Source organism: Lacerta agilis, chromosome 6 (assembly GCF_009819535.1).
Source record: "Lacerta agilis isolate rLacAgi1 chromosome 6, rLacAgi1.pri, whole genome shotgun sequence".
NCBI classification, from domain to species: Eukaryota; Metazoa; Chordata; class Lepidosauria; order Squamata; family Lacertidae; genus Lacerta; species Lacerta agilis.
In genome coordinates, this window is record NC_046317.1 from 92,513,252 (window position 1) to 92,541,146 (window position 27,895).

Sequence of the window (27,895 nt, forward strand, 5' to 3'; positions counted from 1 at the left end):
TCTGCTCGCGGACCGCGAAGCCGTCGGGGAGCCGCAACAGCTGCTGTTTCCCTGCTTTACTGCAGCAACTGCACGGGGCAGAGACCTTCCCCCTCCCTTGCCGGGCATTTTTGTGGGGTGCGTCCCGCCCGAGGACTGCGTACAGGCGACGAGAGCCACTCTGGAGATGCTCCTGGCCCCCGAAGAGGCACCAGCGAGCGCGCAGGAGCGGCCGGGCTGCTGAGAACGCGCCGTCGAGGGAACGTCGGAAGGCAGCAGGCAGGTGAATCCGGGGAGAGACGGCGGGGACAGGGGGCAGCCGCGACCCTTCGCTCCCCCGGGAATGTCAGGAAGGAGATGGGTCGTACGAGGGAAGCGTAAGGATTGCTTATCCCGGAGTCTTGTCTGTGTGTTTAAGGCCCTGGAGCCAGTGAAATGATAAGGCAGCGGAGAGCGTGCTCTAGAGCATGTGCAGAGTTTGTTTTACTCTTTCCCCGTGTCATCACTCACCTACGCTTTCGGCTCATCTGGGCAGTTGTGAGCCCCGGTACTTCTGTTGCGAAGGCTCTGGGTAATTTGATCAGACGTCTCCCTTTTCAGGGGGGTTTGTAGGGGACATGCCAAAAAACAACAACAACAACCCTCTATTGTTTGCACTGTATAGCTCATAAGTCACTCCGCTGAATTTCAGCGGCGGCCGCGGCAGGAGCTGGACCTTGCAGCAGAGTGTTCCCCCTGTTGCTGATGGAGAGTTGTAGTCCAAAACGTCTGGAGCCTGGAGGGCACCAAGTTGGAGAAGGCTGCTGGAATATGTAGCCAGGTGGTGAAAGAAAGTAGTTTCACAATGACTCAACTCTCCCTTTCAACTAAATGTTTAGCCCTCATCCATGCTATTCAGTGTGCACATGAGAATGTGCTGTACACTGCAGTTGAACTGGAGTTAAGTCGCGCAAGCTCTGGTGCCCCAAGGCTTTTCAGCACATCATAGTTTCTAGAGTGAAGATATTCTAAGGGAGGGAACAATGGAGGAAATCTATCATCTTGATTCTGTTTTAGTCTGTATCACAGCTCTGGGGGAGGGATGTCCAGCTCTGTTCCCTTGGTTGTTTATACACACCTCCCCCCCTGCAAAAGCTGCAATCCACTGCTCACCCAGTGGGGGGGGGGGACAAGTACCTGTATTTTTCTTCCAATAGTTGTGTGAGGAAAGATTAACCATTGGCCTGGCCGCCTCAGAATGTTAAACCTTGGTTTATTAAAATCACACACACAAACTTTGTCCAGAGGTATAACTATGGTTTCTAACAAACCATGGTTTGTTATTGGTTTATGAACCTTGGTTTGTTTTAACTGTGACTTGTCATCATGCTTGAATTCGACATCCCTCCTGAACCAAGGTTTGTTTGGCCACACCACCTCAGTTGCAGGAGCAACTGGAAAAACAACAACAAACAAACAAACTTTGGAGAAATAAAATTTTAAAAAATTCCTTCGTGAAAACTCATACCATTAACAAACTTAGTTGGTCTCTAAGGTGCTACCGGAAGGATTTTTTTTTAAATTTTGTTTTGACTATAGGAGACCAACACAGCTACCTACCTGTAATTTGGAGAAATAAGCCATTGTTTGTCTGATTGTCTGTGCAGCATCTCATGGTGACCTTGTAGTTTGTTAAACCACGGTGTAGTGTTACATGCAAACCAAACAATTTTCTCCTCCCACACTGCTGCTTTTGGGGGTAAAAAACTGACCCCACATCTCTATGCAGGTTTCCAAGCAGTTTGCACTGGAATGTGCACCTAATATTTTTTATTGTTTCCTTAGTTTTGGTATATTTGAAAATCATCTCTCTTCCTCTCTCATAAATAAAATGAAATATTGGCTTGCTTCTGTTACCCAGATGGCACGTCACAGTAAACCATAGTTGATGGCGGGTTGTGTTAGGAGTTATTCTGCAAAGAAACAGAAAAGATGATTGTAACTTTAAGAACTGTTTCTGTGAGTTCTGGGCTGATTAGATACAGCTGGTGATGAGTACAAAAGGAGGAGAAGTTGCAGTTTGAATTTGCCTGCAAAAGAAAACACCCACATGCTTTGTGTCTGTAAGGTTGTAGGGACGTGGGTGGCACTGTGGGTTAAACCACAGAGCCTAGGGCTTGCCGATCAGAAGTTCGGCGGTTCGAATCCCTGCCACGGGGTGAGCTTCCGTTGTTCGGTCCCTGCTCCTGCCCACCTAGCAGTTCAAAAGCACGTCAAAGTGCAAGTAGATAAATAGGTACCACTCCGGTGGGAAGGTAAAAGGCGTTTCCGTGCGCTGCTCTGGTTCACCAGAAGCGGCTTAGTCATGCTGGCCACATGACCCGGAAGCTGTACACCGGCTCCCTCGGCCAGTAATGCAAGATGAGCGCTGCAACCCCAGAGTCGGACACGACTGGACCTAATGATCAGGGTTGTAAATAAAACTCTTGCTTGAGTATTTTACACCTGTCTCATGGTTCTGTCATCTGCTGCCAGGAAGATACAGCTCCAATAGGTTGTCCTGTCCCCTCAACGCACAGAGGAAACAAACCACGGTTCCTAGTGTCAGGCACATTGCACATGGGTCTAGGGCACAAATTTACATTAGCTGTTGCATATGTATGAATGCTTCTGAGCAAATTGTGCAGAGTGTGTTGTGTGTGTCATATATATATCTCCACTGGGCTACCCCCTAACAACTCTCCTGCTGGGTGAAGTGTGTCCATTGTGGTTGGTTTTGCTCCAACAGAGCACAAGGTCTCTTAGAGGCCAAGGGAAGCTCAGCGCATGGGCTCCAGGAGGCCAGGGATTCTCATATGAGATCTTGCGGGAACTTGGACGGCCCAGCCAGATCTGAAGAAGTGTGCATGCACACGAAAGCTCATACCAAGAACAAACTCAGTTGGTCTCTAAGGTGCTACTGGAAAGAATTTTCTATTTTGTTTCAGCCAGATCTTGTAAGAGCATCTCGGAACTGGTGCACCAAGAGGGCTTTGTCGTCGTCGTCCCCCCATCCCCACCCCCCAAGCAAGGCAGATTGCTTAAGAGCTCTGACCACGCTGTTTCTGCTTGGGTTATGTGGTGCTTGCATTTAACTTGCAGAATTCCAACCAGCCGGCCCCATACCGCATATGGTTGAAACTGCGCGATCTAAATGGCCAAAAGATTCCATTGTACTGTAGCACATTCTCTCTGCAAATGCAGGCAGCTTTAGCGTGACTCGGCAGGTTCGATATATCAGGCAGGTGAGCCCTGCTGACGCTCCTCAACTTCAGCACACCTTGAAAATATTCCCCGTCCTGTCAGCAACTTTTTATTTGAATTGATCTCATAATTTGTACTTGCACACACTTTTGCCAATTAAAAAAAATATTTGTGCAGTGGTGCTTAAGTGGAAAAACGTGTTGGTGCAGGTTTAAAAACAGATTTCCTTTTTTTCTTTTTAGAAAATAGCAACATGCACCATTTCCAACTTGGGACAATTTCAGGCCACATTCATGCCATACTTAAAGTTCTGTGATACCACTTTTTAGACAGCCCTAGCTTCCCCCAAAGAATTTTGGGAGCTGTAGTTTGTGAAGCTTGCTAAGAGACACCCCCCCATTACCCTCACAGAACTACAATTATCTCACCGTGTGGCAGTGAATGCAAACAATTAATTCCCCACCTTTTTGAGCCAGCGCACCCATTTGGAAACTTCAGAAGGAAACTTCAGAAAGAACTTCCTGACAGTAAGAGCTGTTCGGCAGTGGAATTTGCTGCCAAGGAGGGTGGTGGAGTCTCCTTCTTTGGAGGTCTTTAAGTGGAGGCTTGACAGCCATCTGTCAGGAATGCTTTGATGGTGTTTCCTGCTTGGCAGGGGGTTGGACTGGATGGCCCTTGGGGTCTCTTCCAACTCTAGGATTCTAAGGTTCTGTGGGTGCCAGCCAGAAAAATGGCTGCCGTTAGGCAGGAGCGTAACACCTAATACCTGCCACATCTAAAAGATCAGAAAAAAGAGATTGGGGGGGACCCAAAATGGAGCAAGCATCCCCTACCCCCCTGTCTTGGGCATTGTAGTTTTTTGAGGGTATATTTACTAAGACACTTGTGGCCACCATAGGAAAGAGGTGCTGGCCTTTTGGGCCACTTCCACAGTGCTGGCAGGGCCCCTGAATCAAATTATGCACCGTGGGGGAAAGCCTTAATTTCATGAGAAAGTTCTCCTTCCTCATGCAAAAGCATGATCAGTGCACAGGGCCGGCCTTGTCTGCAGATCTGATGAGCCAAAAGACAACTTCTCTTTTTAAATTATTTTTAAACCACTGCTAGGAACCAAAGGTTGACCTGGCTCTCTTGAGACAGGAACACTGTTTAGCGGAAGAATGAAAGTATGGCTGTAGAAAGGAAGCTGCCTTATACAGAGGGAAACTATCTATCTATTTAGCATACCCTCCAACATTTATCCAATGAAAATAGACTTATTATTATTATCCTTTTATTTATACCCCACCCATTGCTAAAGTACTACACTTGGGCAAAAAAAATGAAAGGCACAAATACAGGATGGGTGACACCTGGCTTAGGAGCAGTACATGTGAAAAGGATCTAGGAGTCTTGGTAGACCATAAACTTGACATGAGTCAACAGTGTGATGCAGCAGCTAAAAAAGCCAATGCAGTTCTGGGCTGCATCAATAGGAGTATAGCATCTAGATTAAGGGAAGTAATAGTACCACTGTATTCCGCTCTGGTCAGACCTCACCTGGAATACCGTGTCCAGTTCTGGGCACCACAGTTCAAGAAGGATACTGACAAGCTGGAACGTGTCCAGAGGAGGACAACCAAAATGGTCCAAGGCCTGGAAACGATGCCTTATGAGGAACGGCTTAGGGAGCTGGGTATGTTTAGCCTGGAGAAGAGAAGGTTAAGGGGTGATATGACAGCTATGTTCAAATATATCAAAGAATGTCATATAGAGGAGGGTGAAAGGTTGTTTTCTGCTGCTCCAGAGAAGCAGACACGGGGCAATGGATTCAAACTACAAGAAAGAAGATTCCACCTAAACATTAGGAAGAACTTCCTGACAGTAAGAGCTGTTCGGCAGTGGAATTTGCTGCCAAGGAGTGTGGTGGAGTCTCCTTCTTTGGAGGTCTTTAAGCAGAGGCTTGACAGCCACCTGTCAGGAATGCTTTGATGGTGTTTCCTGCTTGGCAGGGGGTTGGACTGGATGGCCCTTGGGGTCTCTTCCAACTCTAGGATTCTATGATCTCACTGGGTTGCCCCAGCCACTCTTGGCACCTTCCAACATATATAGAAACAAAATAAAACATTAAGCATTGAAAACTTCCCTATTCAGGGCTGCCTTCAGATGTCGTCTAAAGGTTGTATAGTTACTTGTCTCCTCGGCTTGGGAGTTGCATAGCTCCATACACTCCAACATTTCTCTGATGAAAATAGGGACGTCCTAAGGAAAAGGAGGAAATTCCGGAATCAAATCAAATCAATTCATGGTTTCTGTAAATCTGGGGCTGTCCCTGCAAAATAGGGACACTTGCAGGGTCTGATGTAGCTTAGTTTGGTCTACATACTGACAGCTGACAGCTCAGGTAGGCCCACCTGGAGATGCCGAGGATTAAGCCTGGGACCTCCTCTCCATACAAAGCTGCTGGCCCTACATTTGCAAATGTGCAATACATTAAAATGCTTAATATCGCACTGTTGTCAGTTTTTTTGGGGGGGTCAGTCTGGAGTCCTGAGTTCCTTCCAGTTCTTGGGGTCCAGGGAGGGTTAGTTAGAATCTAACAGATGAGTTCACCAAACTAGTCAGACAATTCTCTTAGGACAATGACCTCCACAAGCCACTTAAGCGTCCTGGTCAGCACCCCCAAAAAATGAGCTAGGTTGCAAGAACCTACAAGAAACTACAACTGAGTGTTGGTGCCATCTGGGCAGATGGGTTCCCCTCATCTCCTAGCTGCTAGGTAGAACAACAGCCAGAGTTTGGGGGTGTGAGCTGAGCTAGAAGCAGGCAGGAAGCTGGATACACAGAGACCTGCTTGCTCTGTGCTGGATCCAAAGCAGCGACTCATGGAGAAGGAAGATCCTTTGGAGTATTCATGCTGTCAGCCCCTCTTATCTTATGCTCAGGTTGTAGATACAGTTGTACCCTGGTTGTTGAATGCCTTGGTACTCGGACGTTTTGGGTCCCGAATGCCGCAAACCCAGAAGTGAGTGTTCCGGTTTGCGAACATTTTTTGGAAGCCAAATGTCTGTTGCAGCTTCTGCGGCTTCCGATTGAGTGCAGGAAGCTCCTGCAGCCAATCGGAGTCGTGCCTTGGTTTTCGAACTATTCTGGGAGTCGAACGGACTCCCGGAACGGATTAAGTTTGACAACCATGGTACCACTGTATGTGTAAATAAAGCCTTATATGCAAAAGACTAGGGACACAGGTGGTGCTGTGGTCTCAACCACTGAGCCTCTTGGGCTTGTTGATCGGAAGGTCGGCGGTTCGAATCCCCGTGACGGGGTCAGCTCCCGTTGCTCTGTCCCAGCTCCTGCCAACCTAGCAGTTTGAAAGCACACCAGTGCAAGTAGATAAATAGGTACCACTGTGGCAGGAAGGTAAACGGTGTTTCCATGCACTGCTCTGGTTTCTGTCACAGTGTTGCATTGCGCCAGAAGCGGTTTTAGTCCTGCTGGCCACATGACCTGGAAAGCTGTCTGTGGACAAATGCCACATGACCCGGAAGCTGTATGCCGGCTCCCTCGGCCAGTAAAGCAGGATGAGCGCCGCAACCCCATAGTCGCCTTTGACTGGATTTAACCACCCAGGGGTCCTTTAAGGTAAAGGTAAAGGGACCCCTGACCATTAAGTCCAGTCGCGGACGACTCTGGGGTTGCGGCGCTCATCTCGCTTTACTGGCCGAGGGAACTGGCGTACAACTTCCGGGTCATGTGGCCAGCATGACTAAGCCGCTTCTGGCAAACCAGAGCAGCGCACGGAAATGCTGTTTACCTTCCCACCGGAGCGGTACCTATTTATCTACTCGCCCTTTGACGTGCTTTCGAACTGCTAGGTTGGCAGGAGCAAGGAGCGAGCAACAGGAGCTCACCCTGTCACGGGGATTCGAACTGCCGACCTTCTGATCGGCAAGCCCTAGGCTCTGTGGTTTGACCCACGGCGCCACCCGCATCCCTTTACCTTTTACCTATTTACAAAAAGGCACTGCAGTCTCTGCTGACCTCTATTCCAAGGAAATTGAACCCTGGGTAAGTGCCCAGAAACCCTTGGAGTTTCCCTGCTTGGAGATTGAGGTGGCGTGAAACAGCACTTTATAGCAAAAAAAAACTTCACGTTTTGAAGTTCTGCTAGTGCGAACCCCTGCAAAGTGGCAGGCTGAGCTAGATGGACCAGTGGTCTCTGGCTCTATGTGTGGAGCAGTTTATGATGGTGCTGCAAACAGGGCTTAATTGCCCCAAAACACACAGTTCCACCCCAGCAGTGGCTTGGTCTATTGCTTCAAGTATGTTCAGAGGCACTTTTGGCCTGTTGTTGCATGTCACCCTTCCCCAGCTTCTGACCAGCATTCGAAATTAGCCAGGCGCCAGGAATTGTCCGATTGCAAGCAGTTTGAGAAGTCTCGGCGACTGAGACTCAAGATTAAAATTGCTGCCACTGGCACTGAAGGCGCAAGAGGAGAAATGCCTCGCTGATGCTTTTGGGGGCAACTTGCAGCCGTGCTGGCCGGAGCCGGCACGAGTTGTCATCCAAACGCCTGGAGGCCGCCATTGCAACAAATGCAATGTGTGAAGATCGAAACCCAAAATACTGGCAGGCAGAGGCCAATTGAAACCGGTAGCTTGTGTGTGTGTGCTTCTTCCTGTGTCCGGAGAGAGAGAGAGAACTTTCTCTTCCTCCTAACCAACTTCCGCTGCGCCGAGGAAAGCTTATCTCGTATCCTTGTGGCCCAAATTCTGTTCCCTGTGTGCCATGCCTCTTGATGCACTGAGTTCACAGGCTGAGAGGGGATGTCAAATGTCTACAGGGAATCATGTCAGTGGGGAAGGAAATGCCACTTGCCTCCTATCACAGCTCTGTGGTTGTTGTGGTGGCCATGGTTCGTAAGGAGATAATGCTCCAGGGCGAGTGTTTTTTCCTGAGAGCGTAAGGTATTAAGAATAGTCTGCTGGATCAGGCCAATGGCTTATCCGGTCCAGAGTCCAATTGTGTAAGCTGGATTCGAGCGCAAGGGTGTAGCACCCCATGAGTGAACGCCTCCACCTGAACTTTAAAAACAAACCGTAAGCACACAGCCAACACTTCCCTGCACACGGAAAAGACATTGGGAAAAGTTGGAGGCAAGATCATCTTCCCGAAGGGCTTGCTTTCTGCATGCAGGGAACTCAATTTCCACTCCCAAATTTTTCACCTGCTGGGCAGCCTCACAACTCTGACCATCTGTGAGGGAAAAAATCCTGTTCCTGATAGCAGCAGGAGCACCGCCGCTGGGTTACCCTTTTAAATATCGCTTTGCCTATATCAATAATGATGGACAGGCTGCGTGAATAGCTTGAAGCCTCCAGAAATATGTTGGCTTTAGTTACAAGGACAGAAGAAGAAAGGGTCTGTTTGGGATGCAAATTGGATGCAAAATAAAAAATATATAAAAAATCCTTCCAGTAGCACCTTAGAGACCAGCTAAGTTTGTTCTTGGTATGAGCTTTCGTGTGCATGCACACTTCTTCAGATATTCTTAAGTATCTGAAGAAGTGTGCATGCACACGAAAGCTCATACCAAGAACAAACTTAGCTGGTCTCTAAGGTGCTACTGGAAGTGTTACTATTAGCTTGTAAAGCCCTTAACAGCTTGGGACCAGTTTACTTGTGTGGGATATGCCCTCTTGACTGCTTTGTGGAGCTAGCACTGGCACGACATCATACTTGTTCTGCATTTGCAAGAAACCAATCTTTTAGTGTGGCAGCACCTGCACTTTGGAACTCCCTGCCTCTTGACGCCCTTGGCTGTACTTTTTGACCGTTGCCTTAAAACATTTTTATTTAGGCAAGCCTACACAGATGTGTAGAAGTTACACGTGTTTTATTTCTTCTTAGCTGCTGTTGATTTTAACAATCTCTTGACTATTTTAACCACCTGCTTTTCATTGTTTTAATCAGCAATGTTAATGTTTTGTTTTGTTTTTCTGTAACCGCTTGGAGATTTCCTTACAATCAAGCGGTACATAAATTTTATTAGATAAAGAAAAATGCGTATTTCGTCTATAGCCTGGGCTTAGAATCTTCTTCTTCTCTCTCTCTCCCCCTCTCCCTTCTCCCAGAATGGGCTGCATGAAATCTAAAGAAATCAACCTCAATGAAAAAGTCTCAGAAACTCGTCCGAGCTGGGTGATCAGAATAATTACATGCCAGATCCCACGTCCATTGCCAACAGCGTAAGTCTAAATTGCTTGCCGGTCTCAAAGAGAAAGTCAGGAGAGATATTTTACGAAGTTTAAGGGTTTTTAAGGAGTGTTAAGAACTTTCTGGTGGTATGGTGGGTATCACCATTAGAAGTACAGGTGAAACTCGAAAAATTAGAATATCATGGAAAGGTTCGTTTCTTTCAGTAATTCAACTTAAAAGGTGAAACTAATAAATGAGATAGACTCATGACATGCAAAGCGAGATATGCCAAGCCTTTATTTGTTATAATTGTGATGATTGTGGCGTACAGCTGATGAAAACCCCAAATTAACAATTTCAACTTTGGGGTTTTCATCAGCTGTATGCCATAATCATCACAATTGTAACAAATAAAGGCTTGACATACCTCGCTTTGCATGTCATGAGTCTATCTCATATATTAAACTCCAGTAGCTAATGAAAACAATTGCTTACATAAATGGACTTTTCCACGATATTCTAATTTTTCGAGTTTCACCTGTATTGTCAGTAAAAAGAGTAAATACGAAGAAGGGCTGGCCAACATATGAACAGTTATAACTAATAAAAGAGCACGGTGAGGTAAAAATAAGACCCTATGAAGAGGTTGCTGGGATGTGGGTGGCGCTCTGGGTTAAACCACAGAGCCTAGGGCTTGCCGATCAGAAGGTTGGTGGTTCGAATCCCCGCGACGGGGTGAGCTCCCGTTGCTCGGTCCCTGCTCCTGCCACTCTAGCAGCTAGAAAGCATGTCAAAGTAGATAAATAGGTACCGCTCCAGCGGGAAGGTAAACGACATTTCCGTGTGCTGCTCTGGTTCGCCAGAAGCGGCTTAGTCAAAAATGTAAAAGTCGCAAGGAGACACGATAATAGTATATTGAGGAGGGAATAGTAAACAAAGTGAGTAACGCAACAATAACAAAAAAAATTATAGGCAAAAGGAGATCGCACACAGGTGAAGCTATTTTGGGATAAGCTTTTGGGGGTGTTAGAGATCACCATTAGAGGAAGCAGTCTCTAACCCATAAGACCTGATGCCATCTTCCGTAAGGCCGGCAGTGATGTGACTTGTCTCCTGAAACAGCTGGAGGGCACCAGTTTGGCAAAGCGTGCTGCAGAGACTGTGGAGCAGAAGACTGAGGATTAGAAATGCTGTATTGTTGAGGTACTGTTTTCCTGTTCATAAATTATTTCTGTTCTCTTGCATCCCAGCTTGGCGCAGCACCCAGCAAGAAAAAGCCTTCCGGAACCGATGGTACGTAGGCCTGCCTCTATGGTCCGTCTTGGCGGGAGGGAGGCCCAAATATCTATAGCCCCCAGCCGACACCAGAGAGCTGTGTGCTGCAAAGACATCCTTTCCCTCGTCAGCCACGGGCTCTGTCAAGGAGCCCAGCTTTCCACATTCGTACCTGCCTGTCGACCAGCTGGTTTTGTTTTATTTCGTAACGTTTAGATACCGATTGCAAAAGCAAAAATAAAAAAAATCAGAGTGGTTTACAAAAAAAAAGATAGAACAATAAAATTATCAATAAGGAAATTCAGCAACAATAACTTAGCAATAATTTAGCTGCCGGCGAAGTGGAAGTTTTTAAACTGTGATATTTTAAATGTATTTTAATGTTTGGTAGAAGCCGCCCAGAGTGGCTGGGGAGACCCGGCCAGATGGGCGGGGTACAAATAAATTATTATTAATTATTAATTATTAATTATTAATTATTAATTATTAATTATTAATTATTAATTATTAATTATTAATTATTAATTATTAATTATTACTTATTAATTATTACTTATTACTTATTAATTATTAATTATTAATTATATTATGCGTGCAGAGTAAACGCTGAGTTTGTGTGAATACAACCCTTGCTCATTCTCTCAGGAACAGAGGAGTTTATCGTTCTGGCTCTTTACGACTATGAAGCCATCCACAAGGAAGACCTGAACTTCCAGAAGGGCGATCACCTCAAAGTCCTAGAGAAGTAAGTACAAGACCCCCTCTGGTTCAGCTGTTTCTTGAGCGAAGGGAGGGGATCCAATCTGGGAGTAAGTGGTGGGGGGCTCTGATCTGCTGCCTGCTTTCTTTGGGAATCTGGTTGACCCCATTTGTTATTTCCTGTCTACTCTGGACCCCCCTAAGTGTTAGGGCAGCTCTGCAGGGGTGGGGTGTTTTTTTTGCCTGCTTTCAGTTTGATGTGGCAAATCCACCCCCGCCCCTCGCACAGTGAGGAGTAAGGGTTATCTATTCGTTCGTTCGTGTTCTTGCTAAAAAGCATCAAAATATGTTTAATATACAATACAGTACGTCTGCTGGAGCCGCACACATTACTCAGTGAGAAGCGAAGGAGCATAATTGTTAAAAGTGTTATGCACACATTCGTTCCGTTGAGACACCTTCACAAACACAATGACACAAGAAGCTGAGTGAGAGTCTGTTGTTGTTGTTGTTTAGTCGTGGCAGGATTCCTTTTCACTTATGTTTCCTCTAAGGCCCACAAGGAGGGGAACATGGTTCTCCTCACTTCGCCATTTTACCCTTACAGTTACAACAACCTTGTAAGGTGAGGTTGAGAAATCATGGGGTGGTTGATAAATAACACCTTCTCTTCCCACAGTGCAGTCATGAGTACTTCTAAAGCTTCAGTCAACTGCAGCTTGCTGTACCTTCCAAACCCCAAAGAACTATGTTCATTCTCAGCTATGGCCAGAGCCAAATAAGCAAACTCCAAACCCAGAAAGTTGGGGTCACGAAGAGTCGGACACGACTGAACGACTGAACAACAACAAAAACCCAGAAACAGCATTATGAACCCAGTTGAAACTACTCGTACCCGAATATGCCAGTAGTAGATTTGAAAAGGATTTAGGGGTCTTAGTAGACCACAAGCTTAGCAAGAGTCAACAGTGGGATGCAGCAGCAAAAAAATGCCAATGCTATTTTACAAGAGTATAGTGTCCAGGTCATGGGAAGTAATAGTACCACTGTATATTGCCTTGGTCAGAGCACACCTGGAATACTGTGTCCAATTCTGGGCACCACAGTTCGAGAAGGATACTGACAAGCTGAACGAGTGCAGAGGACAGCAACCATGATCGAGGGTCTGGAAACCAAGCCTTATAAGGAACAGTTGAGGGAGTTGGGTATGCTTAGTCTGGAAAAGAGGAGACTGAGAGCCGATATGATGTTGTTGTTGTTGTTGTTGTTGTTTAGTTGTTTATTTGTGTCTGACTCTTCGTGACCCCATGGACCAGAGCACGCCAGGCACGCCTATCCTTCACTGCCTCTCGCAGTTTGGCCAAACTCATGTTAGTAGCTTCGAGAACACTGTCCAACCATCTCATCCTCTGTCGTGCCCTTCTCCTTGTGCCCTCCATCTTCCCCAACATCAGGGTCTTTTCTAGGGAGTCTTCTCTTCTCATGAGGTGGCCAAAGTACTGGAGCCTCAACTTCAGGATCTGTCCTTCCAGTGAGCACTCAGGGCTGACTTCCTTCAGAATGGATAGGTTTGATCTTCTTGCAGTCCATGGGACTCTCAAGAGTCTCCTCCAGCACCAGAATTCAAAAGCATCAATTCTTCGGTGATCAGCCTTCTTTATGGTCCAGCTCTCACTTCCATACATCACTACTGGGAAAACCATAGCTTTAACTATACGGACTATAGTGAGAGTCTAGAGGAGAGCAAACTTGGCCTTCTACCAGATCTTAGCTGGAACCTGTTAGACTGAAGACCAGGGCTGGAGAATGATGTCTTGTAAGGAATGATGCTGCCAATTCATGGTCACTGAGTCCATGGAAGGGGAGGGGGTCACAGTCATACTTGTTGCTCCCATCCCCTATGCTAACATGTCCACGATTTGACCTTCCCTTCAATGCAACCTTCTGAGGACCATATTCCCAGAGGACTACATTTAAGATTGGGGAAATGAGAAAGGAGGAGAACCGAAATGGACAGACCCTCCCACCCTTAGTTTGGGATCCAAGTACCAGTGCCATCAAACCGCCAGCGTTGCTCTTAAAATGTTTTATCTGTCACCGTCTTAGTTATTCACTTAGAAATCAACGTGCAGTTTGAAAAGCAGGAGTTGGCAGCAGGAGGATATCAAAGGAACATGCTACAACTCTAAGACACAGAGAGCATGTAGAGGCATTCATATCCTTATTGTGCATACTATTTACAGTGCAGAGCTACAAGTTCATGTCTGTATCAGTCACTCACAGAATCCGGGAGTGGCCCCTTCCGGCTGTGACCCCAACATAAGAGCTTCAGTATATGAAATCTCTGCCTCCCCTCCTTACGTTTCACCCCTCTGCGCACTTGGGGTGACAGAAATGGCGTGTCTCCCCTCTTGTCCGCTGGGCGAAGGGAGTGCAAGGTCTCTCCAACATCCCCAGAGCCTCTGCTCTCCCGCCTCTGAGCTGCCTGTCCCTCCCCACTGGATACATCGCTGCTTTCTCTCATATAATTTTTATTATTTTTACACTATACTACTACAATATAACATTCAATCCAACATTTTCATACATTTTCCATTTTGGCTTACAAAGCCGTGACTTCCCTCAATCCCTCCACATGGCTTTCAAAGTTATATCTTGATATTATATTTCTTTAATCAACCATTGCTTACATTATCGTAAAATTCCTTCTTACTTTTACTATCATACTTACAATAATAATTCTACACATTAACTACAAAACTTCTTGAAATCCTATTAGCGTATTCAGTTGTAAATTGTCTTTTAGATAGTTCGTAAACTTTAACCAGTCTTTGATGAATTTCTGGTCCCGCTGTTCCCGGATTCTTCCCGTCATTTTGTACATTTCTGCATATTCAGTCAATTTCACTGTCCATTCTTCTTTCGTCGGTAGTTCTTCTGGGCGGCTTCCAACAGAATATTAAAATACAATAATCTATTAAACATTAACAGAGACCAGGGCCCTGCGGGATTTGGCATCTTTCTGCAGGGCCTGCAAGACGGAGTTGTTCCACCTAGCCTTTGGGTTGGTTTCAGTTTAATCCTGATGTTTCGTTCTTTTGGTGTGATTGGTGGGCTACTTTAAAATAAGGCTGCAGTTTAGATTTAATTTTAAATTGTATTTTAATCTGTATTTTAATGAACTGTTTTATGTTTTTGTTGTGATTTTATTGGTGTTAGCCGCCCTGAGCCCGGTTTGGCGGGGAAGGGCGGGGTATAAATAAAAATTTATTATTATTATTATTATTATTTATTATTATTATTAAAAGCTTCCCTAAACAGGGCTGCCTTCAGATGTCTTCTAAAAGTCTGGTAGTTGTTTTTGACATCTGGTGAGAGGGCGTTCCACAGGGCGGGTGCCACCACCGAGAAGGCCCTCTGCCTGGTTCCTTGTAACTTGGCTTCTCGCAGTGAGGGAACCGCCAGAAGGCCCTTGGCACTGGACCTCAGTGTCTGGGCAGAACGATGGGGGTGGAGACGCTCCATCAGGTATACTGGACGTATGCCTAGAATACGTTTTGGCCTTTGGCAAACCTCAGCAGCAAGCAGCCTGCATTGCAGGGGCGTCGCTGCTGGGAATGCTCCTCTGGGCACCTGTTTTTGAACTTGCCGTTTGGAGTGTGTGATTGCTACCCCTCAGTGACAGAAGACTGATATTCTCTACCTCTTTCCCCCCTCTTTCTTTCTCTCTGCAGCTCGGGCGAGTGGTGGAGAGCAAAAGCCCTCTCGACAGGCCAAGAGGGTTATATCCCCAGCAACTATGTCGCCAGAGTCAACTCCCTGGAGACGGAGGAGTGAGTCTGCTCTGTGGCTGGGGCGGGCAGGCAAGGGGGTCTTCTCTGCATGGTGCTTATCTAGGACTGCAATTAAAGTGCCCTTTGTGCTGGGGGGGGCGGGTATAGTGAACAGGGGCAAGAGTCTCTCCGCCTAGCCGTGCCACCTTCCACCAGCGTAGAATTCCCTAGTATCAACCCAAACGTTGATGAATTTTCACGAGGACTTTAAAAAACAATAATAATACAAAATTGCAAACTGATGTGGAAATGTGGAGAACCAAACTAAAGTATGTGAAAATGAGAAACTGAAATGGACCGATTCGCCCCTGCCTGCTTGGGAAGGTGCGCAGCGCATGCAAAGCCAGATCTGGCTTGCTCACCCTCCTGTTTTGTGACTGTTGCCCCCCCCCAGGTGGTTTTTCAGAGGCGTCAGCAGGAAGGACGCTGAGCGGCAGCTGCTTAGCCCTGGCAACGTGATAGGCTCCTTCATGATCCGAGACAGCGAGACAACCAAGGGTGAGTGGCGCTGGTTCGTGTGTGCATGTGCCAGGTCAGCTCTTCCCCACGAACAGCTGGACCCACTGGAGAACAGATGCCCTGTTGTTCAGAGAGGCATAGAAAGAGCCTGCTGGGAAACCTACAAGTGGGGCAGAGCGAATGTTGCCCTTGTTCGGTTTGCTTTCCTCTCCCACCATCTTGATACACCAGCTTCCTTTCCTCTCTCTTCCCGCAGGGCATTCCCAGAGGCCCCATAAACCCAATACATAACACCCCACTTGTTGTGTGAGCCTCTCCAGTGCAGGGGGTCGACATTGGATTGGGGAGGAAGGGTTGGCGACCTAGTGGCACTTCCCAATTCTTCCTCCAGCTGCTGCTGCTGCAGGACAGCTTGACCCACCCACCTCTGCTTCCTGCAAGCTTTTCCCTGTGTATGACTTGCAGGAGGAGGAGGAGGAGCAACTGACAGCCACAGGGAGGTTAGAAGGCCAGGTCCCTGCCTGGTGCTTGAGGAGGACAGGTCCTGCCCGGCGCTTGAGGACAGGTCCTGCCCTGCCATCTGTATCTCTTGCTTGAGCAGGATGTTCTTCAGCAAGGACCACAGGAGAACCCAAACGGCCACTTGCAATCTTCCCCAACCCCTGGGTGAGTCAAGGCAATAATAGGGCGGGGGTCAGTAGGCTGACTTGTGAGGGTGGGGCTTGAACATATGAAAGACCGACTCTGGCCTGGTTTGTGTGTAACACAGAGTTTAGGAAAGCATTTTTTCGTTGTTCAAACGCTGCCTAGTGGTTTAACTGTGGTTTGTTTCCTGCCAGCAAACCACAATGGGGCTTGCTGGTTTACAAACCTTGGTTTGTCTTAACTTATGGCTTGGCATTGCATGTGAACCATGGTTTGCTTGGCCAGCCCACCGGAGACATATGGCCAAGCAAAACAGGCATGAGGTGAGAGCAGCTGGTAGAAGAAGAAGAAGAAGAAGAGTTTGGATTTGATATCCCGCTTTATCACTACCCGAAGGAGTCTCAAAGCAGCTAACATTCTCCTCCCCCACAACAAACACTCTGTGAGGTGAGTGGGGCTGAGAGACTTCAAAGAAGTGTGACTAGCCCAAGGTCACCCAGCAGCTGCATGTGGAGGAGCGGAGACGCGAACCCGGTTCCCCATTACGAGTCTACCGCTCTTAACCACTACACCACACTGGCTCTGGTAAACAAACCATGGCTAACTTGTGGTTTGCTAAACAAACCATGGCTTGAACCAGCCTCCCCCAGCCTGGTGCCCTCCAAACATTGTGCACAACTCCCATCAGCTGTGTGGCTGGGGCTGATGGGAGTTGTAGTCCAAAACTTCAAGAGGGCATACCAGGTTGGGTGAGGCTGCCTTACACAAACCATGGTGTAGTGTTACATGCAAACCAGGTCACTGTGCCCAGCCTGAGGCAATGTCCATACGGCAGATATCATCAGTAGTTTGATTTGTTTCTGGTTGAAGCCGGCTCCTTAGAAACAATCCCCTCCTCCCATTTATAATGGACTGGATCCAAAACCCCAAGAGCAGGTGTGGCAGAACTGGTGAAAGGATCGCGTGAGCACCCTTTCTCAGTTTGCATTCCTCCCTCTTGGCCCAGGTTCCTACTCCTTGTCCGTGCGAGATTTCGACAACCAGAACAAAGTGGAGACAGTGAAGCATTACAAGATTCGGACGCTGGACAGCGGCGGCTTCTACATTTCTGCTCGGAACACCTTCAGCACCCTGCAGGAGCTGGTCGGCCATTATAAGGGTGAGCCTGTTCTGGGTGCTCCCTGATTTCCATTGGGGGAACGCCTCCATCTCTTTGTGACTGGCTCACGGTCACCCGGTGCGTTTTACAGCCGAGGGGGGACTTGAACCCTGGTCTCCAAGGTCTCTGGTCCAGAACTCTAACCACTACTCCACGCCACTCTCTCACGTATCTGCGATGGGTTCATATGAAGGCTTCTCCATGGCGGCACAAGTGCTGCTCTTCTCGGTGTAACAAAATTAGTGGTCCGTTTGGGGCCTTGTTTCCAAAAGCACCAGCCTGCAGCCTTACCTTGGGATCCTGCAGGGTAGAACAACCTGTGTTCTCTTCCAGGGCAAAGTGATGGTCTGTGTCAAAAGCTGACTTACCCGTGTATCGCTCCGAAACCTCAGCAGCCCTGGGAGAAAGATGCCTGGGAAATCTCCCGCAGCTCTCTGAAGCTGGAGAAGAAACTGGGAGCTGGGCAATTTGGAGAAGTCTGGATGGGTAAGAATATCGGAACCGGCCTGTCAAGTGAGGAGACTGAGTGTTCCTCTAGTCGTCTATGTTAGTTCCCTGTAATGGCCAGCCAGATGGTTCTTCTGGGAAGCAGAGTTATACTGCCTCTGAACATGGAGGCTCCATTTGGTAACCATCCATTGCAGCCAATTCCATATGTTCATGAAGAAACCCCAGGAACCGTGCTGCCTGATGTGCTAGCTTTCTAGATGCAGGATGTTTCTGACACTGGGTCTTGCCAAATAATGCCCGTAGGCTTTATGGGCCTGTTGTTTTAGTCTAGAAACTGTTCTTAGCTAAAGCTGAAGAATTCCATAGCCCATTCCACATTCTGCTTTTACCCCTCAAATCCAGTGCTTGCCTGGAAATCACAGACTGCACAACATCCCTGCCTCTGTAGGGCAGGGCGTGAGCTAGCATAGTGTTTTGGGTCTCATATGGTCCCCCTGGGTATGATGATGGATGGCTCCTTTTCCCATGATGGATAGCTCACTTGGTAAAGCATTAGACCCTTGACCTCAGGGCAAAAGGATTCCTGCATTGCAGGGTATTGGAATGGATGATGCTCTGTGATTCTGTCGCTCTGAAACAGCTCCTTCTCTCCTCTCCAGCCACCTACAACATGCACACAAAAGTGGCCGTCAAAACTATGAAGCCAGGGAGCATGTCTGTGGAAGCTTTCCTGGAAGAGGCCAACATCATGAAGACCCTGCAGCACGACAAGCTGGTCAAGCTGCATGCCGTCGTGACCAAGGAGGAGCCCATTTACATCATCACCGAATACATGGAGAAAGGTGAGACGCAGGAAGAAGCGGAAGGTTCCGCGGCAGCCTTTGCCAACCTGGTGCTCTCCAGATGTTTGGGGCTACAGACTCAGCCGGCACATCTGGAGGGTGCCAGGTTGGTGAAGCCTATTCTACACTATAGCAAGCTTCTATCCCCAAAAGGAGGTTTTTGCAAAAGTTACCTGCCCAGCAATAACTTTTTTGCTCATCCTTCGCTCTCTGTTTTCAGCCTTCTCATCATAATCAAGAAGGCTAGAAACTGGAAACGTTTTTTTTAAAAAACAACATGAAACCCGAGTTCCTTAAGAATCGGGGCTATTGCCTTGTTCTCGGCAGCAGGCAGCCTTCCTTGCTGTCGCCCGGTATCCACAGGGCTGGTACAACTTAGCAGCATTCTGTGGAGGCGCTGCCAGCTCCTAGGACACGAGTGCCACGTGCCACGGAGGTTGCGCAGGATGCAGCACACAGCTGGGAGGAAGAGATAGCTGGGTGGGGACGTCCGATACTGCATGGGAAGGAGGAGGAAGAAGGTAATAGAATTGCAGAGTTGAAAGGGACCCCGAGGGTCTTTCAGTCCAACCCCCTGCAATACAGGAATCGCAGCTAAAGCATCTCTGACAGGTGGCCACCCAACCTCTGCTTAGAAATCTCCAAGGAAGGAGAGTCTATCGCCTTCCGAAGGAGTCCGTTCCGCTGTCTGACGGCTCTTGCCATCAGAAAGTCCTTTCTGATGCTTAGTCAGAAACTCCTTTCTTGTAACTTGAATGCATTGGTTCAGGTCCTGCCCTCTGGAGCAGCAGAAAACAAGCTTTCTCCATCTTCCATGCAACAGTCCTTAAGGTATTCGAAGATGGCTGTCAGATATTATGAATGTGCCTTTATCTCTAAGGTAGGAGTAAGAGCCTCCGGAACAGAGGAGATTATTCCGGAGTCCAGATGCAGAAGACTAGGCTGCATAATTGAGAGGCCACCTTACCAGGTGCCCCTGCAAAACTCTTTGGTGCTAATTATGATATAGGGCAGCCTTTCCCAACCTGGTGCCCTCCAGCCGTTTTGGACTACAACTCCCATCAGCCCCTGGGAAAGGCTGATTATAGGGAGACAGGGTGGGATAAGCCAGTGTCTCTGAGCATCCAGACAGCCCATGTCTACGTGAGCCTGGGAACATAGTATGTGCTGCCCCACTGAGCAATGGGTCCCTTCCTAATGGAAGATCTGGCCCCCTCTGAAGAACACAATGGACTGTGCCCTGACTGAGTTTCTTTCCTCTCCTCAGGTAGTTTGCTGGATTTCCTGAAGAGTGATGAGGGTCACAAGCAGCGGCTCCCTGTATTGATAGACTTCTCTGCCCAGGTGAGTGTGACCTGAAGAAGAGACCGGCTGCTGGATCAGGCCAAGAGGAGCTCATCTAGTCTAGCACCCTCTTCTCACAGTGGCCAACCAATGCTTGTGACAAAAGCACAAGTAGTACTTGGAGACAGGAACATCTCTCTCCTCCAGGCGGCCAGAACTGTGCAGAGGATTCCAAATGCAGTCGTACCATAGATTCTCACGACGGCAATATGTTTTGCTCACTGCCCAAAACAGCTCTATGAGGATTGTTCCAGCTCTGCAGGGCCAAAGAAGCTGCCCAACAGGTCTTTAGGTGTGTGTGGGTCATTGGGACATGCCAGCTGCAATGGCTGCTGGGAGTTGGAGTCCTACGACTTCTGAAGGGCCACAGGTTCCTTCCTCTGTCCCTGCATGAGCAACCCTGCAGGTGTGAGAGTTCCTAAGCTTAGAGACCCACCAGTGACCAAGAGTTGGGTTCCTAACAGCTAGGCACCTCTTCTTTTGTGGGGTTCCATTGCGTTTAATCTCTAGGGATGTGAGAGGGTTGGGCCATGGCTGTGAGAACACATTGTTCCCCCGCAGCGATGCAGATTTGAATATGCAAATCTGCCTAGTGTGCTTTGTTTGTTTGCATTGACTCCTAAGGAAGTAGGAAACCTGGAACGGGTCCAAGGGCATTTCCTTCCTTTGGGTCTCCCTCCACTGCGGAACAAGGAGGCCTCTGTCACTGTGGTCCGTGCTCTCCCTCCCTCCACCAAAACCAGTCCATCAAAAGAGCAGGTGTGCCCAGGGTGTCATCCGTCTTACTTAGGTTGGTGGGGCTGACAGTTAACCCCTTGGCTTCAAGTCTCCGCAGAGCCCCAGAGACATGTCGACTGATAATCGCTCAACGTGAATCTCCGGACCAGGAAGTTTTGAGTCAGAATCTCGCCTCACCCGTGACATTACATGGTTTTTGACAAGCCACTCTCGGGGCATAGAATCATAGAATTGTAGAGTTGGGACCCCGAGTGTCATCTAGTCCCACCCCCTACAGTGCAGGAATCTCCACTCCAGCATCCATGACAGATGGCCATCCAACCTCTGCTTAAAAACCTCCAAGGAAGGAAAGTCCACAACCTTCCAAGGGAGACCGTTCCACTGTCCAACAGCTCTTAAAGCCAGAAAGTTCTTCCTGATGTTGAGTCGGAATCTCCTTTCTTGTAACTTGAAGCCATTGGTTCGAGTCCTACCCTCCAGAGCAGGAGAAAACAAGATTGCTCCTTCTTCCATGTGACAACCCTTACAATATTTGAAGATGGCTATCCTATTGGCTCTCAGTCTCCTCTTTTCCAGACTAAGCATACCCAACTCCCTCAACTGTTCCTTATAAGGCTTGGTTTCCAGACCCTCGATCATGGTTGCTGTCCTCTGCACTCGTTCAGCTTGTCAGTATCCTTCTCGAACTGTGGTGCCCAGAATTGGACACAGTATTCCAGGTGTGGTCTGACCAAGGCAATATACAGTGGTACTATTACTTCCCATGACCTGGACACTATACTTTTGTAAAATAGCATTGGCATTTTTTGCTGCTGCATCCCACTGTTGACTCTTGCTAAGCTTGTGTTCTACTAAGACCCCTAAATCCTTTTCACATCTACTACTGGCATCTTCGGGTACGAGTAGTTTCAACTGGGTTCATAATGCTGTTTCTGGGTTTGGAGTTGGCTTATTTGGCTCTGGCCATAGCTGAGAATGAACATAGTTCTTTGGGGTTTGGAAGGTACATCAAGCTGCAGTTGACTGAAGCTTTAGAGGTACTCATGACTGCACTGTGGGAAGAGAAGGTGTTACTTATCAACCACCCCATGATTTCTCAACCTCACCTTACAGGAACAAAATAGAAAATTCTTTTCAGTAGCACCTTAGAGACCAACTGAGTTTGTTCTTGGTATGAGCTTTCGTGTGCATGCACACTTCTTCAAATACACTGAAACAGAAGTCACCAGATCCTTAAATATAGTGAGGGAGTGGGGAGGGGTATTACTCAGAAGGGTTGTGGGAATGGGTGATCAGCTGATAGGTGTGGAAAACCTGTTGAGTCTTGCAGGGAAAGGCAAGGGGTGAGATGGCTAAAGATAGCTTTGTTATGTATAATGAGATAAGAATCCAATGTCTTTGTTCAGACCAGGTTTCTCCATGGTTTTAAGTTTGGTGATCAGTTGCAATTCAGCCACTTCTCTTTCCAGTCTATTTCTGAAATTTCTTTATATTAAGACAGCTACTTTGAGATCTTTTATAGAATGTCCTGGGAGATTGAAGTGTTCTCCTACTGGTTTCTCTGTCTTGTGATTCCTGATATCAGATTTATGTCCATTTATCCTTTGGCGTAGGGTTTGGCCTGTTTGTCCAATATAGAGAGCTGAAGGGCACTGTTGGCATTTGATTGCATACACAATGTTGGAAGATTAGCAATTAAATAGTCCTGAGATGGTATGTTTGATGTTGTTGGGACCAGTAATGGTGTTGTCCGGGTTTATGTGGCAGCAAAGTTGGCATCTGGGTTTATTGCAGGCTCTGGTTTATTGCAACAACCTTACAGGGTTGTTATAACTGTAAGGGTAAAATGGCAAAGTGAGAAGAACCATGTTCTCCTCCTTGTGTACCTTAGAGGAAACATGTGAAAAGGAATCCTGCCTGCCGCAATGCTCATCAGCATCACAAATCCTTCACTTGCCCTTCTGTAAAGTATTATTTATTTCATTTATTAACCGGCTTCTCATGAGGCATCCCAAAGCAATTTAATATAGCAACGTATATACAAATGTTGCATACTAGAAGGGTCAGCCGGTGTCTTGGTTTGCTGTTCTGTTGTGGAGGCTGCATTGGTTTGCGTTTGGGGAGTGTGACATGAGACTTTTTTCCATCAACATAGTCTGGAAGCAAATTCCTCCTCCCAAAGTGGGGAATTCCGTGCACCTGCAAGAAAACTTGTTTAAGGAAAGCTCCAGACTTTGCAGGTCACCCTAGATTTCATTTCACAGAACATACTTGCCAGAGGCTGCTGCAAAGATTTACTGGTGCCGAGGAGGGATCTGAACCCAGGTCTAAGGGTGTGTCTAGTGAACCCCAGTGGTACTCTCAGCACACCAGTCATTTATGTTGCCCCAACCTCCCCAGGTGCTGCACTATCGCTCCCCTTACAATAGATCTCTCTGTCTTTACTGCAGATTGCAGAAGGCATGGCTTTCATTGAGAAGCGAAACTACATCCACCGGGACTTGAGAGCTGCCAACATCTTGGTCTCGGCCATGCTGGTGTGCAAGATTGCCGATTTTGGCTTGGCTCGGGTGATTGACGACAACGAATACACAGCCCGGGAAGGTGCAAAGAGAGGCTTTTTGTATGCTGGTTGCACAAGCCAGCCCCTCCTGCTTTTGTCCTCTTAATCTTTTCTGTGTACAGTATGCATGCATTAGGGTTTAGACACTTAATAAGGATGGAGGCCAGAGAAATTTCAATCCAATTTGCACTGAAAGGCAGACCTACTCAATCTGCACTTTCTGAAGCAACACGCGAACCAAAATTCACACTTCTCCAAATTTTGCAAGGCGGTTCTCCGGAGTACTCTGAGCAATCACAGGCAACACGCGGCTAATAATGTTTTAACAAAATATTTGTAACATGTATTATTTCACAATAATTCTTAAACAGAAAAAATGTAATGAGAGTCACAAATAATAGAAGTCAATCAATGTTGCATGAACAAAATTAGAAAATGTAGCCAATCAGTAACAAAGAGGCAAACAAGCCTTTCAACAGTCACAATCCTGTAATCACAATTACGTGTGGTAATGGATGCTCCAAACGTAGAACAGTTTTTCCGGATGCCAAACTGTTTCAATAGTCACTCTTCATCAGCGAAGAAATGGTCCTAACAGGTACATCAAGTAGCCAAGGATCAGTACTCACTTAGAAGTGTAGTAAGCTGATGTGCTATGGAATAAACACACATAGCTTATCACTTGCTTTTTCTCTAAACTAAAAAGTCCCAAACACTGCATCCAGAGGAAGAATCGCTTCATCCCCTTTAGGATGCAGCTTCATGAACCTTTAGGAGCCAGATTTCCTTGCAGTAAAAGACCAGTAGTGCAGGCCCGGCCTGTGTGCACAATGCAGTTTGGGAAGCAAACCTGTTATCTGCTGATAAGCCACTTCTTGCTGCGGATACCATGCCATCTTTCTGAGCCTCACCTTCTTTGTTTTGATCATTCTGGGCAGGTGCCAAGTTTCCCATCAAGTGGACTGCGCCCGAAGCCATCAACTACGGCTCCTTCACAATAAAGTCTGACATCTGGTCTTTCGGGATCCTCCTGATGGAGATAATTACCTATGGGCGGACCCCATACCCAGGTGCGTAATAAGGAAAGTCTCTTTGCAGACAACCCACACCAAACATTTAAGGCATATGGATTTTCCTCGGAACTGTACTTTGTTAAGAGCGAGTTTGAGGAGTAAGCTGCAATTCTCAAGATTCTTGGGGGGAAGCTGTGACTGTTAAAGTGGTGTCAATGTTCTTTAGATACAGTGGTACCTCTAGTTATGAACTTAATTCGTTCCACAAATCCGTCCTTAACCTGAAACTGTTCTTAACTAGAGGCGTGCTTTCGCTAATGGGGACTCTTGTTGCCGCTGTGCCGCCAGCACACAATTTCCGTTCTCATCCTGGGGCAAAGTTCTCAACTTGAGGTAACTCTTCCAGGTGTGTATCTGAAGAAGTGTGCATGCATACGAAAGCTCATACCAGGAACAAACTCAGTTGGTCTCTAAGGTGCTACTGGAAAGAATTTTTGATTTTGTTCTTCCAGGTTAGCGGACTTTGTAACCTGAAGTGTTTGTAACCTGAGGTGTTTGTAACTCGACGTACCACTGTATATGGTGTGGTTTTGATGTTCAAGTCTCCAGATTTTTTTGGCTCATGGCTGTGAAGAGTAGGGATACTTAGTGGAAAGGAGGAGCAGGGGGTGCTGATGGTCGCAGAGAACCCCACAAGAACTTTTTGGGTTGGGGCAGCTAGTTATCCACCCTTGGTAGAAACAAACATCCAAATAGCTCCACCAAGAGATCTTAGTTTAATAAGAGCATCCTGGTCGACCTTCCAAGAGGAATCAGCTAGGAAATAAAATGCTAGGTAAGAAAACGATTTAACCTCTTGGATAGGGCTATTTTAAACTGCCTGATTAAATATGGGAGATTGTTTACCAAATACAACCGTGTGCCCTCAAATATCTCTTTCTGGCATATTTGTATGTTCATATTTGCATGCAGTGTTCCAACTTTTCTGGTTTCAGAAGGGATGTTATTTGGTGAGCAGATGGGTCCAATTTTACTTCATTTTTTAGTGGGCGATATCCAATGCACTTGTTTCCATTAGCAGGAGGACTGCACTAGCACATCCAAAATCCACCCCCACACACACACACCCTGCATGTGGGCTGTGCCTGTTGACATTCAGACAGAGTTGGGAGGGCAGCTGGCTAGCCCCCAGCTGTATCAGGCCCTTCCCGGCCAAACTGCCGGTCGAACTCCAAACCCTGGTGCAATGAAAATAGCATCCTCTGAGACCTGAGCACACTCTAACTAGCAGATTGCACTGAGCAGACAGAAGTAGCACAAGAGGCTTGTAGGAGCATATTTACAAGCAGTTTATTAAGCATAAGTCAGGACAAAGACATGGCGTCTCTCCTTCTTCTCCTCAGAGAGACAGACTAAAAGCAAAAGCTACACACAAATGGAAGTTCCCAGCAATCTGTGCTGGTGTGTGGCAGACATGTGACACATGTAAAAGCCCCATGCCTGCAGCTTAAGGTGGAATGGAATCTTAACATTGCCCTCCTCAAATCTGCTCCAAAGGGTTGGGGGCAACTCCTAGAACAGATTTAGGGGGCACTCAGGGGAAGGAGAGGAGAAAGGTTCAAGTGCACAAGGAGAAATCCTTGTGCTGATGGGATGAAGAAGAAGAAGAAGAGTTTGGATTTGATATCCCGCTTTATCACTACCCGAAGGAGTCTCAAAGCGGCTCACATTCTCCTTTCCCTTCCTCCCCCACAACAAACACTCTGTGAGGTGAGTGGGGCTGAGAGACTTCAAAGAAGTGTGACTAGCCCAAGGTCACCCAGCAGCTGCATGTGGAGGAGCGGAGACGCGAACCCGGTTCCCCAGATTACGAGTCTACTGCTCCTAACCACTACACCACACTGGATGAGTCACACAGCTCTACTTTGGATGCAACCCTTAGCTTCTACAAGCCCATAGGAACATAGGAAGCTGCCTTATACTGAGCCCAAACCATTGGTCTATCTAGCTTAGCATTGCCTACAATTGACTGGCAGCTTCTCTCCAAGATTTCAAGGGTGGGACCTCTCTCAGCCCAACCTGGAGGTGCTGGGGATTGAACCTAGGACCCTCCGTGTGTGCAATGCAGGTACACAACCACTGAGCTATGGTTTCTCTCCCTTCCGTTTGAATTCAGGGATGTCGCACCAGGAAGTGATCCGTGCCCTAGAGCGTGGCTATCGGATGCCACGCACGGAGGGCTGCCCAGAGGAGCTCTATGAAGTGATGGTGCAGTGCTGGAAACGCAAGCCCGAGGACCGCCCGACGTTCGAGTACAATCAGAGCATCCTGGAGGATTTCTTCACTGCCACCGAAAGCCAGTACCAGCAACAGCCTTAAAGTAGATGGAGGACCTGACAGCAGAGTGGGGCAGTCCATGCAGTACGATGCTTGAGAGAGACCCAGTGTTTTGATGTCAAGATCCTCCTGTGGCTTAGGCAAAAGTAGCTGCCTCCATCTGGGGAGCTTACAAGGAACATTTTATTGACTGCTGTTGGGAGACGGGACTGTACTTGATGGACCCTCCAACATAAGCAATTGTTGTGCTCATAGCTAAAATGCCTTTAAAAAACTGCATTCAGTAGGTGCCATTTCTGCTGAAGCATGCCATGCACTTTTTGTCTCAAGGTTTTGGTGCCTGCTGGAAAACCACTGGCTGTTGCTCTAGAAGTGTTGTGTGTGTGTGTGTGTGTGTGTGTGTGTGTGTGTGTGTCAGAGAGAGAGTGTGTGTGTTTGTCATTTGACTGAGGGGCGGGGTGGATCTGACTAATTGACCAGGCAAATAATAATATAAATATACAGCACCACTAATTACAGGCAAGCTAAGCTCGCCACCTCTTTCTTAATGCAAGGGATGGCTGCTTATTTAGCAATATGAAATTTTAATTCTGAATAGGAAACTGTTCCCTGGAATAAACCACAGATGGTGAGCCTAATTGGCTTATATTGATCGCAGGACCCCTAGTAGCAATGAGATTAAATCCTAAACTATTCTAATCAATGTATTATTTATAGGGTATAATATTATAGCAGTATCAGTGTGTGCCAACAATATTCAAAGGAACAAACTGTTATTCCTGGTTTTTACTTGGAGTGCCAGGGGAGGTCTGACTGTTACAGATGAAATGCACGAAGCAATGAGAAGCAGGTTTATTTTTTAATTATGGTTGCAGTTGTGTGTGTTTGTGAATCTATATTCTTGAAGTAGGAAGGAGTTGCTGAGAGTATTCTATCCTATCTTTCAACTTGAATAATGCCATGATGGCATTAAAAGGGCACTGAAAAGCTATCCTTAGATTCATGGAATACCTGACTGCAGTCAAATATCAGGCAACTCTGCTGCCAGTCTGAGTAAACAATATGCAGCTGGGTAGAGAAACAGTCTTCCCTGGTATAAGGTGACTTCCTACAACAGGTGGACTGGACATTTGTATGGTCTTTCTTGTGCTGAATCAGA

The 27,895-nt window shown here is 47.2% G+C and overlaps 1 protein-coding gene across 1 annotated transcript; it reads left to right on the forward strand.

Moving 5' to 3' along the window:
- Window positions 1–27,138, forward strand: HCK (HCK proto-oncogene, Src family tyrosine kinase). The gene is made up of 13 exons (XM_033153866.1): window positions 1–262; window positions 9,316–9,429; window positions 10,630–10,672; window positions 11,300–11,399; window positions 15,088–15,186; window positions 15,581–15,684; window positions 17,297–17,449; window positions 17,783–17,935; window positions 18,559–18,741; window positions 20,009–20,085; window positions 23,274–23,427; window positions 24,325–24,456; window positions 26,576–27,138. The coding sequence occupies exons 2-13, from the start codon at window positions 9,400–9,402 to the stop codon at window positions 26,776–26,778; spliced, it is 1,431 nt and encodes a 476-aa protein (XP_033009757.1). The 5' UTR covers window positions 1–262; window positions 9,316–9,399; the 3' UTR covers window positions 26,779–27,138.
- The last annotated feature ends 757 nt before the right edge of the window (window positions 27,139–27,895 follow it).

Bases quoted from the DNA above. Each gene is read 5' to 3' on its own strand.
- HCK (XM_033153866.1), top strand. From the start codon at position 9,400: ATGCCAGATCCCACGTCCATTGCCAACAGC. The intron at 11,400-15,087 runs GTAAGTACAAGA...TTCTCTCTGCAG, and splicing joins CACCTCAAAGTCCTAGAGAA to CTCGGGCGAGTGGTGGAGAG. The intron at 24,457-26,575 runs GTGCGTAATAAG...GTTTGAATTCAG, and splicing joins TGGGCGGACCCCATACCCAG to GGATGTCGCACCAGGAAGTG.